Source organism: Arachis ipaensis, chromosome B8 (assembly GCF_059453495.1).
Source record: "Arachis ipaensis isolate K30076 ecotype BB chromosome B8, ASM5945349v1, whole genome shotgun sequence".
Lineage (NCBI taxonomy): Eukaryota > Viridiplantae > Streptophyta > Magnoliopsida > Fabales > Fabaceae > Arachis > Arachis ipaensis.
The window spans coordinates 132,658,749-132,679,019 of record NC_142443.1 but is presented as its reverse complement, the minus strand read 5'-3'; the positions used below and the strand labels follow the sequence as shown (position 1 = coordinate 132,679,019).

The 20,271-nt window shown below is 35.4% G+C and overlaps 1 protein-coding gene across 2 annotated transcripts; it reads right to left on the bottom strand.

Moving 5' to 3' along the window:
- Positions 1 to 11,161: 11,161 nt before the first annotated feature.
- On the bottom strand, positions 11,162 to 13,478 carry LOC107612061 (TMV resistance protein N-like). Of its 2 annotated transcripts, XM_088496333.1 has the most exons (3): positions 13,389 to 13,478; positions 12,768 to 13,269; positions 11,162 to 12,068 (listed from the first exon to the last, which is right to left on the bottom strand). In XM_088496333.1, exons 2-3 carry the CDS (start codon positions 13,265 to 13,267, stop codon positions 11,273 to 11,275), a joined length of 1,296 nt encoding a protein of 431 aa, XP_088352459.1. In that variant the 5' UTR covers positions 13,268 to 13,269; positions 13,389 to 13,478; the 3' UTR covers positions 11,162 to 11,272. The 2 variants fall into 2 exon arrangements, with proteins under 2 accessions (XP_088352459.1, XP_016169384.1); XM_016313898.3 differs by having other exon boundaries at positions 12,768 to 13,470.
- Positions 13,479 to 20,271: the final 6,793 nt, after the last annotated feature.

Genomic DNA, 20,271 nt, shown 5'->3' with positions numbered 1-20,271 from the left:
TATTTCTAGTCTTCTTTATTAAAGACTTATCTATTGACTAATTATTTACTAATTTAACGGGGTTTACAATGAGATTTTCTATTAACATACAAGTCAATTTCTTGGTGAATCCTATTTTTTTCTGCACATGCAATTTTGGTAACAAAAGGAAAATAGAGTTTACTTTCTTCTTTTATAAATCAATGGATAATAATAAAACTTGGGACTAAAGCATAAGATTAAGGATTTGAATTTGGCAAACTCATTAAGGAAGCAAGTTGCTGCTGCTCATCTCTCCTCTATTGTGTTTAACTTTGATATCTAATCCCTGATTTTCGGGTCTGATTGAAGAAAAAGAAAGGGGGACTTCAACTGGTTCAATATTCAAGGAGCTGACTTTGAAAAATAAGCCCTAGCTGTAGAAACAGTACTCAATACAAAAAGGAGAAATTAACTTCAATTTGGAAAGGAGAGTGAATAAAATATTTGAGTTTTATTGAGAGCTTCTCTACTGTTCTAGTTCAACGTTTTGGACAGTGTTTCTACATCAAAAGAATATTCTACAAAAATAAAGAGCTTCACATATACTACAAGAAAATAAGCTTTCTGCCACGCTTTAAAAGCGTGCCAAAAAGTGCAAAAAAGCGTGCCGATAGCTTTTCGCCACGCTTTTTGAGCTATCGGCATGCTTTTGAAAGGGTCACATCTGCCAGCGTGCCGGTTGCTCTATCGCCACGCTTTTGTGGATCTATCGGCACGCTTTTTTGTTGGCACGCTTTCATCTCTTGCCACGCTTAAAAAGCGTGGCCATAGGTCTTAACCTATAGGTATGCTTAAAAAGCGTACCAAAAAGTGCACATATCGCCATGCTTTTAAAACGTCCCAGAATGTTTACTTTAGGTACTCTTTAAAAGCGTGCCGATAGGAGAAGATATGGCTACACTTTTTAAACGTGCCAATAGGATAAACATATGGCTATGCTCCAAAAGTGTGGCTATTTATAAATACGAAAAGATACGGCTACGCTTAGAAAACGTGCCAATAGATGAGGATATGTGTACGCTTTTAAAGCGTGCCGGTTGCCAAGTTATGGCCACGCTTATTAAGCGTGCTTGTTGAGCCCAAAATTAAGATATAGCCACCCTTTTTAAGCGTGCCCATAAGTTTGGTCATAATTTTTTTTTCATTAATCTTCTTAATATTTCGTGCAAAATATATAATTTTAAAATCATTGACCAAAATAAAATTATTTATATTGAACTAATCCAACAAATATATAAACTTTTCCATAAAAAAAAGACATACATATAAAACTTGTCACCACAAAAGTAGGCTTTGATGACAAAGTACCAAAAAGTAAAGTCATAACAAGTAAATAAGAATTTCAATTCCAACAAGTGTCACATATCTACCTCTTTTATATACTTAGTTACAAAATATCAAATTTCATGAGTAGTGTGATCATCCATTATAAGCTTCATTGTTTTTATCACTGCCCTGCAGAATTTTAAATAATCTTGTGTTAGTGCATGTTATAAAGGCGACTTCAATTATGTCCAACAAATCCAATTCCAAATCCAAATTAATTAAACATGAAAATGGCAAGACAACTTTAATTAGGTCCCGCAATATTACATATTCAGCCATTAGAACAAAAAACACATATCAAATACAAAAGAAATAGTCCCTATACAAGGTCACAACCATATATGCTCCCCTTGGCACTTTTTTATCTAGCACCATTGATAACATACCTATATCCTAATTCAACAGATACTTTATTTGAATAGAAACTAAGAAAAATAGAAGGTCAACTCCTGCAATAAATTGAATTGAACACATATACTTATTTCATTCTATTTATCTACGAAAATTGAAAGAAATAGAAATAAGGTGGAAAACATGCCAAGGCCAACAAATAGCTGAGAAGATAAAGCATAGAAAACCACATCAACAAATAGATGAGAAGATAAAGCATAGAAACTTGCCAAGGCCATCAATGAGTAACATCCATATTAGCATATTGTTAGCCATGCATGTCATCCTCTTAAAAAAAATGAAGACTGTAGAACTAGAGCATATGTCACTCTAAAGATCAGGCTGAAGCTCGAGTAAATATTAGTGTTAGTTTCTTAAGTCCAGAAAAAGTGAAATTGTAATATATAGTAATTGCCTAGCCACAAGACAATATACGAAGAAGCTTCAAAATCACAGTTGGTAGCTTTTCACTTTTTTCTATTTCCAATTTCTAATGATCAAATCAAACAATTAACACAAGCTTCAACTAGACAAAAGCGGTGGTCTTCCTTCAATATACATACAATATCACATGATCACGTGGAAGTTATCAACTTATGGGTTGTGTAGTCTTTATAATAACTCAAGTGTTGTTGTAGCAATTCAAATCAGCTACCTTTAACAGCCTGGTGCAAGACACAACATTTTTATAATCATCCACTCATAGCTAAACATAAATCAACAGTACATATTCAGCCAGAAACATAAATTCAACATGAAAAATAAAATTCTATAATCTAAATCAAGGGAATGACAATCATACGAGGTTGGGATAGTTACTTACATCATCAGTTGGTAGAATGTGAGTTCCTTCGGAGGAGTGACAATAATACGAGGTTAGGACAATAATACTACTTGAGGCATCCAAAGGAGAATTTTGGGCTGCTTGTACTAAGGCTGCTACCTCTTCGTCACTCATTCCAGGATTATGTTGGTGCAACATCACCTTTAATAGACCACAAACACCGTCCATCTTCTTTTCTAATGATAAGATCTAATCATTGTATTCAACCTTCACTTGGCGAATCTTCTCATCCTTTCTAAGAGAGCTTCTTGTAACTGAAGTCCTATAACAACGAACTCGATCTGGTTGGTCCTTTCCTAGCACTGCTACAAATGCATCCTCATAATTTTCTCCTGCCTCTATGCGGCTTTGAAGTTCATTCTACCAAAAGTAACAACAACAAAAAAATTACAAAGTCACATTAACTTAATATAAATACAAATCTATCTAGCATTTATATTGTACAAATCCAAATACAAATACAAAACAACTCACAATTGTTGTTTGTGTTTTAGCATAAATTTTTTTTTCCATTTTTACTGGTGCGAGTTGCTGCGAAAACTTCAACCCTTGATGGATCTTCATTGTTCTCTTTAGAGTCACGCTAGAGTATGAAGAGAAAAATTTACAGGAAACATACTAACTAGACAATATAACATGGATATAAAGAAGAAATCACAAAAAAATAAGTTGTTACCAGCTGCTTGCGCACTATTGCAAAATTTGTGGATCCCATTCGGTGTGGACATGTTTGCTTTGACTTATTTTCAGTATTCTTAACAGACATAGCCTAAAAGGCATATATGTAAGGTAAAAGGCATATATGTGAGGCATTAAAAAAGTAAAAGAGAAAAAAAAGGCAAAGAGAAGTATTTGAAGAGAAAAGCCAAGATTTATTTCATTTTTCTTTTGATTGTATTTCTGTTTTGTATCTTGTATTTGAGATAAATTCTTTACTAAGTTGGGTGAGCACTTAGTGTGTTGTGAGTCTAGGGAGTAAACATAGCCAAGTCAAACTTAGGTAGAAGTTTGATTTGTCCCTAATGGGATTAGGTTGAATCCTTGGAAATTGGTGTTTGTAACATTTGAAAAGATAGTGAAATTTCTACCACAAACTGGATATAGGTTACATGGCACAAGGTAACTAAACCAGGATATATGGCTGTGTCATCTTCTTCTTTCCTGTTCTGTTTCTGTTATCGAACTTTATGAGACAAAATAAAATTGTCTCCTGCATAATTAATCTCGCAGACTAAACAGAAGCAATATTTATATTACTGATTTGAAGATTAATTAATCACAATTAAAGAAAGGTCCTAAATTCAACCTCTCTTTTTTTAGGCCATCAAGAACCTTTAAAGATTTATTTTATATTTATTTTATTTTATTTTGGACCTAATTATGATTTTCCTTTAGGCCATCAAGAACCTTTAAAGGTTGATCTTCCTTCCAGATTCCACCCGTGCCTCTTTGCTCTCATTTTTCGATCTGTTTCTGACGCTTTGTTCGTCACCTTCGGCATCATTGTGATATTCTCTTCGTCCGCTTTCCAACGCCGCTGACATCGCCACCAGACGCCGCCAGACGCGCCGCCATACGCCACTCAAAGTTGCCTGTCTGGTTGCAGGCGTTCTCCTTCCAGAAGCATCCGTCGCCGTTGGATCAGCGACCTAGATCAACGGCTCAGCAACGTGCCACATGTCAGCCAGAAGGGAGACGGACCGTGATCGACCCGCGCGCCCGACCCGACCTGATTTTCAACCCGCGTTCCACCTCGCGCCCAATCAACCGCTGACGTGTCTTGCGTCCCCAATCACTCCGTACCACGTGTCATTGCTGTTGACGTGGCATCTGACGTGGCAGACAGTGGGACCTTTTCTAAGGTTTTTTGGTGAGCTCTTTCCGATTCCGGCCTCGGATTTCTCATTTTCTGCTCTGAAATTGCAGTTTTTCTCTCCTCTCCTTAATTTGTGTGTCTACTATTATGGAAACATCAGCTGTTTTTGCTGCCACAGATAGGCAGGGTACTTTTTGTCGAAACTGTAACCGCTCCGGGCACCTCTTCTCCGACTGTCCTTCTATTGAATGTCGCACATGCCACAAAAAGGGTCACATTAGCTACCATTGTGCATAGCTGTTCTGCCGTTACTGCAGGCTCTCGGGACATTTAATTACTGCCTGCCCCACTCGCCCACCACGTCCTGATCCACTCAACCCATCTCCTGTCTCTCTATCTGATATTGCATCTCTTCTTCAGCGTCTTCTCTCCGTTTCTGGTAATACCCCTGCTGCTTTTTCGACCCTTCCAGGTAATTCTAAATGGTACTTTGACTCGGGTTGCTTTAATTACATGTCTCTGTTGCGTAATATTTTTTCATCCCTGTCTACCACTACAAATGGACCTTCTGTCAATACTGCAAATGGCTCCCTCCTGCACGCAACACACAAGGATTCTATATCCCAGTCAACTCTTAATCTTCCTGATACTTTTTATATTCCCAAATTAAACTTTAATCTTATTTCTGTTGGTCAACTTGTTGATCTGGGTTTTGAAGTCACTTTTTCCGTTTCTGGTTGTCATGTACAGGATCCTCGAATGGGACAAATCATCGGGACTGGACGTAAGGTCGGAAGGTTGTTTGAACTCAAGAATCTTCATATTCCTCCTGTACCAAATCTCTGTGCTGCTTCTTCTCCCTCTACCCTTCACTTATGGCATCAACGTCTTGCCCACACCTCCTTAGGAAAACTACGTCCTCTTGTGTCTCAGGGTGTTTTAGGTCAGGTTCCAAACGAATCTTTTGATTGCATTTCTTGCCAAACTGCCAAACAACCTGCTTTATCTTTTCACAATAATTCATCTCTTGCTTGCTCTCCTTTTGATCTCATTCACTCTAATGTTTGGGGCCCCGCTCCCACTGCCTCCATGGGTGGAGCTCGATACTTTGTCGTTTTCATTGATGATTACTCCTGTTTTACTTGGGTTTATTTGATGACTAATCGCCATGAGTTACCTCAGATCTATATCAACTTTGTTACTATGATTAAAACTCAGTTTTCCAAAGTCATTAAGATTTTCCGACGTGATAATGCTATGGAATACCGTGATTCAAAACTCTTAACCTTTCTTGCAGAACAGGGTACTTTGTTTAAGTTTTCTTGTCCTGGTACGTCTCAGCAAAATGGTAGAGCTGAACGCAAACACCATCACATTCTTGACTCCGTTCGTGCAATGCTCCTTTCTTCTTCGTGTCCTGAGCGTGCTTGGGGTGAAGCTGTTCTTACTGCTGTTCATGTTATCAATAGACTTCATTCTTCTGTTCTTGGTAATGTTACTCCCTTTGAGCGTCTTTATCATACCTCCCCAGATTATAATTCTCTTCGAGTTTTCGGTTGTGTATGTTTTGTTCTTCTTCAGCCTCATAAACATAGTAAACTTGAACCTCGGGCTCTTATGTGTTGTTTTCTTGGTTATGGCACTGAACACAAGGGTTATCGTTGTTGGGATCCTCTCTCTAAATGTATTCGTATATCTCGTCATGTTGTCTTCTGAGAGCATCACATGTTTTCTCGGTTCTCATCCTTTGAGTCCATTCCTACTACTCAGTCACCTTTGTTTACTAACCCCAATGTTGATCTTTTCCCTAGTGATGATTCTACAGATTCTATCTCGAGTGACCCTCCACAGCCTCCTGTTCTTCCGCCTTCTCCATCTCCCGATGATTCCAGACCGGACGATGATTCTGCTCCTACCGTCATGCCTCCTCCTCCCGCTCGTTCTTCTAGGGTAAGGAATCTACCTCCTCATCTTCTTGATTATCATTGTTTTTCTACTATCATTCATCAACATGAACCTAAGTCATTCAGAGAAGCCTCCACAAACCCAAATTGACAACAAGCAATGCAGAAAGAAATACAGGCACTTGAAAAAGCACACACTTGGGATTTGGTTGATCCTTTTTCTGATCAGAAAGTTGTGGGCAGTAGATGGGTATACAAGATCAAGACTCACTCTGATGGTTCTATTGACCGTTATAAGGCCCGCTTGGTTGCTCAAGGTTGTACGCAAGAGTATGGTATTGATTATGAAGAGACTTTTGCTCATGTCGCTCGTCTTACATCTATTAGAGCTCTTCTTGCCATTGTCGCGGTTAAAAAATGGTCTCTCAGTCAGATGGATGTGAAGAATGCATTTCTTAATGGGGATTTGAAAAAGAAAGTCTATATGAAACCACCTCCGGGATATCCTTGTCCTTCTAGTAAGGTTTGTCTCCTTCGCAAGGCACTTTATGGACTTTAGCAAGCTCCTCGTGAATGGTTTGACAAGTTCAGCACTACCATATGCAGTCTTGATTTCACTTCTATCCCTCATGAGAATGCCCTCTTCATTCGTAAAAGCAAACGTGGAGTTGTTCTTCTACTTTTGTATGTTGATGACATGATCATTACTAGAGATGATGTTGATGGTATCTCTGATCTCAAGGCCTCACTTTACCGTACCTTTGAGATGAAAGATCTTGGTTCTCTCAGCTATTTTCTTGGTCTCGAGGTCATCTCCATCGGTGATGGCATCTATCTTTCTCAGGCTAAGTATGCTTCAGATCTTCTTGCTCGCGCTGGGATTATAGATAGTCGCACTGAGTCTACTCCTCTTGAGCCTAATGTTCGATTTACCCCTATGGATGGCACTATTTTGGATAACCCAACTCTCTATCGACAGTTAGTTGGAGGTCTGGTCTACTTGACTGTCACCCGACTAGACATCGCCTATCCGGTTCATGTACTTAGCCAGTTCTTGTCAGCTCCTTGTACTACTCACTATGCGGCAGTTCTTCGCATTCTTCGCTACATCAAAGGCACTCTATTTCATGGCCTTTATTTTTCTGCCCATTCCTCTTTGTCTCTTCAGGCTTACTCCGATGCTGATTGGGCTGGTGATCCCACTGATCGTCATTCTACTACTGGTTACTGTTTGTTTCTTGGCGACGCTCTCATTTCTTGGCGTGCTAAGAAGCAAACGTTCACTACTCGCTCAAGCACAGAAGCTGAATATTGAGCCTTCGCTAACGCCACTGCTGAGGTTATCTCGGTTCGTTGGCTTCTCGAAGATCTGGGTGCTCCTCAGTCGTCTCCTACTGATGTCTTTTGTGATAACTGCAGTGCTATTCAGATTGTGCATAATGATGTGTTTCATGAACGCACCAAACACATTGAAATTGACTGTCACTTTGTTCGGCAACGTATCCTCATTGATGCTGTTCGTCTCATTGCTGTTGAAACACTGGATCAAACTGCTGATATCTTTACAAAAGCTCATTACCCGACTCGTTTCCGGACTTTGTTATCCAAACTCAAGCTGGTGTCCTTAGCTCCCACTTGAGTTTGAGGGGGGATGTTAGAGAATCATTAGAATCAATTTAGATCAATTAGTATCGTTTATATTCATATAGCATATCTGTATATTAATTGTAGGATTTTATGCCTTTATTACTTTGATTCATTTAGCACCTATAAATACCCCTTGTATATTGAACTTTTCATAACCTGAATAATACACAAAACACTTTCTCCAATTTAGTCTCTTGTTTCTAACATATTAGAATTGAATAATTCGTTTTTGTAAAGTTTATACTTTAAGAACTCTACATGAGACCATATATATTTTTGAAGAAGTTTTACATTATTCCAAAATGTTTGATTTTGCTGAATATCTTTTTTTGAAACATTAAAGTATTTATTGGTACTCACTTATTTTAAAATTGTGAAATATATTTGAAATTTTTTTTATTGAGAAAGTGTGATTGGAAAAGATTTCTGATGAGAAAGAATTATCTGATTTGATTTGATTTGATATCTTATATATTAGAAATATCAAAGATTTGTTGTATTTGAAATTATATATTTTGAATTGGTTTGGGAGGCTCGTATTAGAAAACCATAGTTAACGGCGGTTATGACGTTAACTTAGATGCATCTAACTCAGACTCTAGCTAGCAGGGGTGTTGCTAGCCTAACGTGTAGGCTACATGTTAGATCTGTTATTCTGTTAGGACACACAAGAGGAAATGGCTACCCATAGAGGTGGAGCCGCCCAGGTGTGAACTTTTGATTTGATTTCTATATGAGAACTCCCTTATTGATTCACTTATTGTTATCAACTATTATTTTCTAATTAAAATTACTTTGATAATAGTATTTATATGGTCTTATGTCGATTATAGATGTATTGTCTAGTCACTGAGTTGCAAAACTCACCCTATTTTTCTAAAAATATTTTTCAGGAGTAAATATTTAATTATGTGAGCCTTTCGATTCAAGAGTAATGATCTGCAATGGGTATCTGTTCTTTGTTGAGTTCTTAGACGTTATCTGCTCCATATGTCACAGGTAGGATGCAATCATATTTATTTTTTTTTAAATATGTAATGATTCATTTTAGAAACTGTAAATTTATTTTAAATATTTGTAATTTTTTTTATTCAACTTATATTTGAGTCGGTTAGGCTTGCTTGGGGATTATTTTCCTGAGCACCGGTCATGGTTCATTTTCGACCGTGACATTCCGCTTGATTGCTTGAGGCTGACTTCATAAAATTTGACCTCGAGAAGGGGCACAATTGATAAAGCAACGAAATCTGATGGCTATAAAGATGATCTAATACTAGTAAACAAGTTGTACTTAACACAAGTTATGAAGTCCTAAAAACAGTTTGGATTTAAACGAGTTGTATGAAATCAGATCAAGAAATAGTCACGTTTTAATTAAACGATTTGAAATGAAACAAATCATAAAACCTTAAAACTACTCATATTAAACGAGCTAGACGAGGTTATACTCAGAAATAATTACGAGTTTTGAAATAAACAGTTTGTATCAAAATAAGTCATACAAAATCAAAACTATAAGTTTCAAAAATGATTTGTATTAAAACAAGTCATTAAGCTGCAAAACAACTCGAACTAAGCGCGTTGCATAAAATCTGATTAAGAAATAATCATGTCTCAAAATAAGTGATTTGTACCAAAAACAAAGTCGTGCAATAAATCTACAATCTTCAAAATAACTCGGTATAGAACGAGTTGTACAAATTAGTTCTAGAAAAAAGATTTGGCGAAAAACAAGTCGTATAAAGAGAGCAAACATAAAAACAACTTGTAATATCATATTACAAAACGATAAAGTAACAACTACACTACAACAAAATGATAGCACACAAATGGTTATGAAGTAACGTTATGAAAACGCTACATAATCTAAATCATGTTAAGTCGACCGACTTTCTTGGCTTCAGACCTCCAAACTACTAAACAACTTCTCCACAGCTCAACATTTCGACTTGGTCATCTAATTGCTCAAGCTCGACTTTGTAAAGCTTGACCTCGAGCAAAGGGCACTGTTCATGTACTGGCCCACAATTTAGTTAGGCCCAAAATGAATAAAACCCAATCTACAGACATCGTTCCGATCTACCCCTACCCGACCTCATAGAGGTCGAAGACAGTGACATGAGTTCAGTCACACTTATTTAAATAAGTAACTAACTTCTAAGATATCTCTTACTAATCTAGAAGGGAGATCTCAACAACTCCCTAACAAAAAGGAACGGTTATCTACCCTCAAAGGTGGGACTACTCTAAAAGGTGGTTATCTATTCTACTATAAATATAATGACATTCTCAAGTATATTCAAATCTCAATCTACTAAAACCTGCTTAAAACCCTTGCTAACTTAAGAATTGAAGTTTCTTGCAGGTATCACCCCCCACCTCCTCCAGAGAAACTCGGACGGCGGTACCTCGACACCAATACAAGTTGGACGTGAGTCTAGACCCAAAAACAACCCAATTTCAAGTAACCATTGGAACAGTTACTATTAGAAGTGTTATATATTATGTTTTTTTAATATATTATGTAATTATATATTCTATTTTTTATTAATATATATAATTTAAAATATTTAATTAAATATTATTATATAATTATTTAATTTTTATTTTTATTTTATATTTATTTTTTAATTATATAAAATTATTAAAATAAATATTAAAATTTTATTTTCAAGTTTTAAATTAAAAAATTTAACTCTAGAATCAATTAATTTTAATTAATGAAACGCATAAAATTTGTTTACTATACATATCATAAGGGTACTAATACTTTGTGATTTTATATCCTACCTTAGTAATCCACTTTGTGTCTTACTGTCTTTTCTAATTCAAAAATAAATAAATAATTGTAAAATAACTTAGAGTAAGATTCGTTTGCTCCATATGCAATCATCTTCACATGGCATATCAGCAGAGAATGACGGTCATTGAGTGTGAGACTGACTCAACAGTCAACAGATGCATTTTATTTTGTGAACTACTATAAAATCCCAGATGAGCATGAGGAGAGGGATTTAGTTAAGAAGATTTTTTATTTGAGGCTGAAGAATACTTCGGTAATTCGGTTCTCCCTAATTCAGCGGGACGCCAATCGAATTGCAGATGCAATGGGATTGCCTCTGATTGTATCCCTGCCCTATTTTCTTTGCGTCTTTTCTCTTTCTTCTTTTTTCTTGCTTTTAGTTCCACGACATCAAAAAAAAATTCACGCAGTAAACACCAAAGAACAATCTCATCCACACAAAAAAACACCAATAAGTCTAAAAATGTACTCTCAACCAAACAAACAAATTTAGGAAGGAAAAAAAAAAGGCTAAAAGTAGTTCAGTTTCCGAAAGATTTGAGCAGAAATTCGAAAGCTTCTGGAACCTTGTTATATCTGTCCAATTCCATTTCCCATTCGTCTAAGCTACGGTCCTTCAATCTAGAGCCCAGTTTTTTTAAGGCCAAAGGAATACCCTTTGCAATACTTAGTGCTTGAGGAACAAGATTTGCAAAGTTTTGTGCCGGTTCGCTATCATCGAAGGCATACCAACAAAAGAGTTTGCGAGAGTCATCATCACTTAGCTCTGTCATTTGATATCTCTTAATTTTAACACGATGTCTATTCAACAAAGTTGCATCCCTTGTTGTTATAATAATTTTACTGCCAGGACCAAACCAATCACACCCCCCAGCCAGGGATTTCAACTGTTCTATTTTATCAACACCATCCAACACTAAAAGAACCTTTTTAACACTAAGTTTGCGTTTGATTTCTCTGCCTCCACCATCTGTATCGCCCTTCCTGCTCTCTCGATTCTCGCCCATCTCAGACAACAACGTCGACTGGAGATCTTCCACTTTTGGCTTATCTCTGATGTTGGATATAAAACTTGCAGCAATATATTGGTTGTTAATCACGTTGTTATAAATATACGCAGCAAATGTGGTTTTGCCTATGCCAGGAGGTCCACAAATTGCTACCATTTGAACCGCATCATTGTTGCCTATATCTAGATGCGATTTCACCTCCTCAAAACGAGAATCTAATCCAACTACGTCTTTCATTTGTAAACGCAAAGGAGGCAATCTAGCAGAGACGCCTTTAACAATCATACTGATAAGTTCAGTTTCATACCTGCAATTTCATAATAATATATGAAAAATAATTACAAGTCCTAAATTATCCTCCAAATTTTTAAATTAAAGAAGTTTTGAATTTTGTATTTTTTTTTTAAATTAACATATAAATTTAAACACTTTACTCTTTTAAGTATTAAGAGAATAATTAGTTAGGCAAATGAATTAAGAATCACAATCATTTAGTATATAGTCTTTTAATAAAAAGTTTTCCACCAATTCGAAAACTTTGACTCACATTATAAACACAAATTTAAGTGACGTTTTTTATTTACGAAAATTTATTTGATCCATTTAATTAACCAAAACAAACATTATTAATAGGATAATAAATTGACCAATAATATTGCAAAAATAATAACCTAGAATCACTTTATTTAATTTAGCATTTATAATTTCATATATATAGTATTTATTATTCATAATTTTTTTTTTAAGTTAGGAATTAGATTTGAACCCAAACCTTCTAAATAAAAATAGGAAAATTATACCCTTTGAGTTAGAGTTGATTGGCTTATAATTTATAATTATTACATCTAATATTATTCAACTATTTCATCAGTAATTAATAAACATAAGAAAAACTTAGAGTAATTTGTATAGTCTCCCATACATTTTTGATAAATTAACAAGAAGTAAAGCCATTGGTAGTTGACTAGTTGGTTTCGGGTGAAAGGTAGAAGCAAATTAAACTTACTTTTTGTCGCAATTTAATGCAATGAGGTCGCATACTCTAGACAAAGCAGACCGCCATGTTTTGATCTTGTCCGATTCTTCTCCCAATCGCAATCTCTCTTTATGTTGAGTAATGGCTTTGCCATATGCCGTATCTTCCTTCTGCCAACGTACATTTGCAGCTATCACGCCGTCATAGAAAAGTCCCACAACCTGCATCGTTTTTTTGTCATAACACTCCATGATCTTCGCAACTTCATCGAGGCACCTTGTGGAAAATGGAAAGTCTTTACACAGCACAATCACTGATATTCTGGATCTTTCGATTTTCTCGATAAGATCCGGATTGGTTTCTTCCTCTTCCGTCGTCGATTCTTCCTTGTCGTCGTCTTTGAAGGTTTTGATATCTATGCAGTCCAAAGCTTTATAGAGATGATCAATGAACGCGCGGTGGACTCCGCGTCGAAAGCTCAGAAAAACATCATACGTGTAGTCAAAGGATGCTACGCCATGATTTGCCATTACTATACACAACAAAAGAATATTAATGATTTAGTATGTGTTTAAATTGGTGTTTTGTTAAACTGAAATTTGAATGGATTTGATTTTGTAAAATTAATTTTGAATAGAAGTGAGTTATTACACCATGATTTTGGTTCAGAAAGTTTTCACATGTGACGGGGAAATTTCCTTATATTGATGAAGTCGCAGTCTAAGAAGATGGGGAAAAGGTGTTCCTCCGATCCGTCAAAGTTTTCAAGAAAGACTTTCATTTATTCCAAAGTCTTTTTTTTTTTAATAATTGGTGTCACGTTCACACAGGCACAGCCGTAGACTAAAGTTTAAATGTTTAATAATCCGCCATAGTTTCGAAAATCACAATTGGCTCGTTTCAAATTATTACTTTTCAAAAGGATTCTTTAAAGGATAAGTATGTTGAATTCTTTTACAATTTTTAATTTTCTTTTCGTATGAATATTTATTTAACTCGAGAGTAAATCACCAAAAGTGTTTTATAATGATAAAAATACTTTAAAATATAACAATAATACTAAAAAAATTAGTTATTCTAAATGACAAATAATGTTTATATTTAGTAAGTTATTTGTATATTTAATATAAAATTTTGTAGAATTATTTAAATAACTATTTACAAAATAAACACAAAAATTGAAGCCAAAATTTTATCTTTAAAAATATTTTTAGTCATTTACATAAAAATGCAAAACACTATCACGCACGCACACGGGACATGACACGACACGAGACACGCCGACACGCACATTTTAAAATTTTATAAGACACAGGGACACGCATACATATAAAATATAAAGTATTTTTTTAGATAAATCGTAATGATATTTTAATATTTTATTGATATTAAAATATAAATTAATTTTTTAATAATTTTTAATATCTTACTTTAATTATATCAAGTATTTAAAATATCTTTTTATTTTAATAAATAATAATATATACTATATCTAAATTTATTTCAAAAATATATATTAAGAATAAGAGTGGACACGCTGACACGTGATGGTATTTAGGTGTGTCCAAGTGTGTTCGGAGAAGAATTTTTTATTTTTTATTAAGACAAGATTGGATACAGCCGTGTCGGACGAGTGTCGGTAAATGTCGTGTCCAAAATGTGTCCGACACGCAGACACGACAATTCAGCAAGTGTCCGTACTTCATAGGCAAAACATATTTATTTAATATAAAATCATCAAATATTAAAACTAAAAATATCTTATTAATTTTTTTTTAATTTATCAAAATTTAATATTAAAGTCTTTTTAAAAATATATATTTTACCGCTAAATACTTTTGTTGCATTTGAAAAAATATTTTGTAGGTACTATTTTCCAACAAATTAATAATTTGAATAAATTGAAATACAAAATAATTCGCAGGGCCTAAGCCCATACGCAACACAAATGATTCTTTTCAACTGTGTCAATAGGCTAGTTTTGCTAGTGACTATATATGTTCTTCTTTCTCGTCCATCTAGCGCGAAACTTTGTCAAAAACCAATTGTGTCAATGACAACCTACACTTGACCAGTATTAATGGTTATGATTCCTGATTGAACCTCTGAATAATCATTAAAAATTTAAAATTATCTATCTTCACAGTTTTGGACTCCTTTTTCACTGAACAATCCGATTTAATCAATATTTTTCGCAATTCTAAATTCTTTATTAGAACAGGTGGTTTTTCAATTGCCAATATTTCTACCACAATTTTTTTTTTTTGCTATCTCTGACCACTAAATTTGTGGTTCCTTCTTATTTGAATTTTTAATTTGTGTTTAATTGTTTTATGAGTTAAATATTACATTGGTATTCAAAAGATTTAAGTGTGGACAAAAATATATCTAAAAAACGTATTTGTCAAAATAACTTTTGAATAATTTAAAAATACAACAAAAATAACTAATAAATATTATATTTAATTTTTTATAAGTAACAAAAAATAACTTTTGTATTAGCAAATGGTTTATTAATTTGAACCGAATTTTATGACAGTATTCGTGTGAACTTGGTTGTAGAAGTCCTGCAGAATCATGAACTGAGCTCAGCAATGCTCAGTTTCCTTTATGCTAAGAAAGATAGAGAAAAAGAGTAGTACAGAGAGAAGAGGGTGAAATGTGTCTGATACATTGAGAATATATGGTATTTAAACTGAATTAGAGTTCTTTTTGAACTGAATACCATGATCAACCATACCTAAGAGATAGCGAAGAATTCTCTTGACAGCTAGCCAATGTTGTTGTTGTGGTTGGTGCATGAATTGGCTTACTCTATTCACAGAGAAGGCAATTTCTGGGTGAGTAAGGGTGGCATACTGTAATCCACCAACTAAGGGCCTATATAAGATGGCATCTTCAAAGAATTCTGAACATTGTTGTGTCAATTTTGTAGTGTGTAACATAGGAGTAGGGATAGAATTTGAATTATGCATGGTAGCACGTTGTAATAGATCACTAACATACTTGGATTGTGAGATATGTAAATCACCAGAAGGAAGAAAATTGAACTCTAAACCAAGGAAGTAATGTAATACTCCAAGATCTTTAATTGAAAACAAAGAGTTCAGTTGATAAATTAAAAATTCAATATGATCATTGTTGTTTCCAGTAATAACAATATCATCCACATAAGCAAGAATATATATAGTAGATGATTTATCAGTTTTAACAAATAATGATGGATAAGATTTGGTGTTGTGAAAGCCAAATTTGTGAAGAGTGTGATTGAGAGTTTGGAACCAAGCACGTGGCGCTTGTTTAAGGCCATAAATAGCCTTATCTAATTTGCAAACAAGAGTAAAATCAAAAGAAAACAAGAGTGTGAGAATTAGAAGGAGGAGTAGGGGAGCATGGTGGAAGGGGAAGAGGAGGTGGAGTATGATGCAAAGGAGAAGAACTGATTGAAGAAAAATCACTATCAGAAGTGAGTGAAAGAGTAGGAGGAATTATAATTGGAGGTTGAGAGAGAGGTGAAGAAGATGGTGGATGTGAACCTGAAACAGAAGGAGAGCTTAAACCAACATCATGCAAGAAAAACATTAGCAGAATTTGAAACTCAAATGAGTAGAGGCCATGTCTAAGAGTTCCTCTAAGTAGCACTTCTTCTGTCACCTGAGATTTTATAAGGCAATGGAATGCATGAAACTCAAAAAATAAATTATTGTCAAGGCAGAATTTAGGCACACTCAAAAGATTCTTTGCAATATCAAGAACATGAAGAAGATTTTTAAGAATGAAATTAGTATTAGTGATAGGATTATGCAGATAAGAATAACCATGTTTGAGAATGGGAATACCTGACCCATTAGCAACATAGAGCTGATCAAGAGCAGTGTAATCTGAGGCTATGATCTTCAAGGTTCTGGCCTTTGATGACAAAGAGAGCATGTTATTGCCAAGTTATAAAGTTCTTGTCATCAAGTTTATCCAAGATTGGAGCCAGAAAATTCTTGGAATTGGTAGAGGAAAGCGTGATAGCCATGAATGATCAAGAAAGCTCTTGATACCATGTGAACTTGGTTGTAGAAGTGCTGCAGAATCATTAACTGAGCTCAGCGACACTTTGCTAAGAAAGACAGAGAAAAAGAGTAGTACAGAAAAGAAGAGAGTGAAATGTGTTTTATCTGAGTATTGAAATTGTGATTATTCTGTACATCTCATACATTGGGAATATGTGATCTTTATAGAGTTATACTAGTGAGAATAAGCAAGCTACACTATTAATACATCTTAACCTTTTTTCTTACAGATATCCGAATCAATAATTTGAATAAATATTTAGAAGTTCTATAAAAAAAATTTAGAACAAAATTTTTCTTTTTAGATTTTTTTTAAAAAAAAAAATTGATCATTCACAATAATTTTTTTAAAAAAATTTACTTTACATAAAATTGTCAAATTTTAAGAATGAAAAATTCTTATTTTTTTAATGATATTTGCAAAAAATTTATTAAAATATGATCTGTAAAGTATTTTTTTTAGAATATATCTTTAATATTTAATTTTTTTGTCATTTTTTAAATATTTTAAAATATTATTTATTGTTAATATTTTTTGAAATTATTTTTGTTAATATTGTGAAATTTCAGATATCATTTTAATACTTTACTCTTAATTTATTGAAATTAGTTTTGAAAAAGTTTGTTTTGATGACAATTAGCCATGGGTTTGGCTCTTTACTTGAAATATTAGTTGTTTGGTTTTTAGCTATCTAAATCTTCCATATAAGATAACCCACCTTGTTCATTATCTTTTGAGCTCATTCTCCCCCGACCGATTTTTTTTTTTTTATAGTGGTCTTTAACAATCAATTCACTAATGAAGTTACTTTCAAAAGTATACTACACATGAGCTCTAAACATTTTTCAAATTAAGGGTTAAAATAATTGGAACACCAGTATTTTCAGTACACTTGAAATTTTTTCTATAATTATTTTATGAGTGAATATCTCATTCGACCCCTAACAATTATCTCGAAAGGACAACGAGACTTCCAAGAAAAAAAACACCCAATTCGACCCCTGATCTTTTTTTTTTGGACAGATTAGCCCCTGTGCCAAAAAAAAGAACATTGGGGTCTCGTCCTTTCGAGGTAATTGTTAGGGGCCGGATTGAATTTTTTTTTTTCAAGAACCTCGTTGTCTTTTAAGATAATTGTCAAGGACTGTTTTAGATTTTTCTCTTATTTTTATTAGACAAACAAATGAGTTTTCGTTAAAGACTGCTAATATTTTTTTTGACGGTTTATTCTCTCCATATTGATTTATGGGATTTTTGCCTCTTTAAAATTTTTTTTGTCTTTGAAAAATATCTTGTTGGCTTTGTACTTTTGATATAATAAAAAAATTTAAAATTGTATATTTCTAAAATAATTATCAAAGTTGTAATTAAAAAATTCTCAAATTTAAATATATGTTATTTTTTAAAGTATAAAAAATAAAACATACAAAAAAAATTTTATAAATAAAAAAATAAATTAAAATTCTCAATTATTTTTTATTTTAAATTATTTAGTAAGTATCTAACCTACTATTGCAAACTATTTTGATTGTCAGAAATTATAATAAATTATTTTAAAATTTTATTAGATTAAAATCAAATTATAAAAAAGATAAATATAAAAAATACATTATACGAATTGTGTGAGAAACACCGAGCAGAGTAGGTCTATATATGAATTGTGTGAGAAATGCTGCTATAGTTACATTATTTTGGGGTTATTATTAGGCGAGAGAAGATGAGTGACCACAGGCGAGAGAGAGTAGGGTGGGGAAACACCGAGCAGGGTAGGTCTAGGCTTTTTTCCAGATTGGAGAAGGACCCAAGAGTTTAGAATCGAGAGGAGTACGTTCGTCTAGAACGGGATTCATTCAGCGTCTTTGTGGACAAATTACCGTGTGACATTTCGAAACGAGAGTTATTTGACCTGTTTTCTTTGACGGGGAGGATTAACGATATTTATCTTTCAAGGAAGATGAGGAATTGGATGGTTTACCTCTTCGCGTTCATACGGTATGCTACGAAGGGAGGAGCGCTGAAAGCAATCGCGGAAATGAATCACATGCGACTAAGGGGTCAGAGATCTTTGTAGGAGAGGCCAAATATAAGAGAGACGATTCTAAGGGACGGAGAGCTACAGCTACGGTGGTGGCTGGGAGGAGGATCCAGCATCAGCAGCCGGGGGTCAATGCTGACGTAAGGGAGTGCGCAGGTGAAACCAGAGACCATGGGAAAGGACTGACATCTTTGGCCACTTCAACACATACGCTCGAGGAGGGTCCGAGGTTGGTGGAGACGAAGGAGCTGGAGGTATCTGTAGCAAAGGATAATTTGGTCTGGCTGAATGGGAGTGTTGTTGGGAGCGCCATCAGAGCAATTGACTTTCGATCTTTGAACGACTTCATCCGGAAGGTATGGTCGCACGTTGTTCAAATCTGTGACTTGGGGAGGTACAAAGCCTTGTTGATTTTTGATAGTGCCAGGAGCGCGGAGGAGGCGCTGGAAAGCTATGAGGATGGACTCCGACAGTTTTTTTTATCGTGTGTGCCACTAGCATGAACAGGAACGGTGTGACAAGAGAAGAGTGTGGATTGCGTGTTATGGTGTCCCGCTGCATGCTTGGACTGCGGATACGTTCCGTGCAATTGGTGCCCATTGGGGTGAAGTGGTGGATTGTGATGATGGAACACGCTCAGCCACGTCGTTCTGGGCTGGACGCGTGTTAATCGATACATGGAGTTTTGATTCTATTTCTGAAAGGCTCTAACTAACTGTAGGTTCGTTTGGTTTTCACGTGTTTGTTATAGAGGTGGAGGTGGGCAAGGATGCGTATGGTTCCTCGGGGGGCATGACTCATGATGCTGTGGAACGGCAGGATGAGAACATTGCTAGTAAGGCTGGCCGTCATCGAACTCTTATGAAGTTGGGGGGCTGGGACACGACGGCCCAGATGGTGGCCCTGCCGAATAGGGTGGAAAAGATGCAGGAGGGTAGAGCTGTAATTCAGTCTGAGATTTTGAACGAATGGAGCAATGGTTTTTTGAATTTGAAAATTGCAACGGCAAGGAGTGCGAATTTTTCTCCTAGAAAGGAAATGGCTGATCTTGCCGTAGATACGTCAGAAAGGACTCAGTCCTGGGATTATGATAAGGATAGGGTGCTGGCTGTGGGTGAGATCACAAGCAAGGTTCAGGTGGGGTTGAGTGCTAATGGGGCTGGTGACAAGTGTAATAGGCCCAGGGCCCAAATGAGGTTACCTAAGGCAACTGAAGACGGTTTGGACCCAAATACCCAAGGCCCATACGCTAAGACTAATGCTGGGTTGGGGTTGGGTCTCACTAATGGATCTGAAATGGAGCAGAATGGAGGCAATGAGAAGGGGAGATCTCGGTCGGGTCGGGTTGGGGAAAGTGACGCCCAGGAGATGTGCTGTTTTGATAGCGTGAGAGACCTTGGCAGCGTCGGCATCCTCATCGCGGGAAGAAGAAGGGAG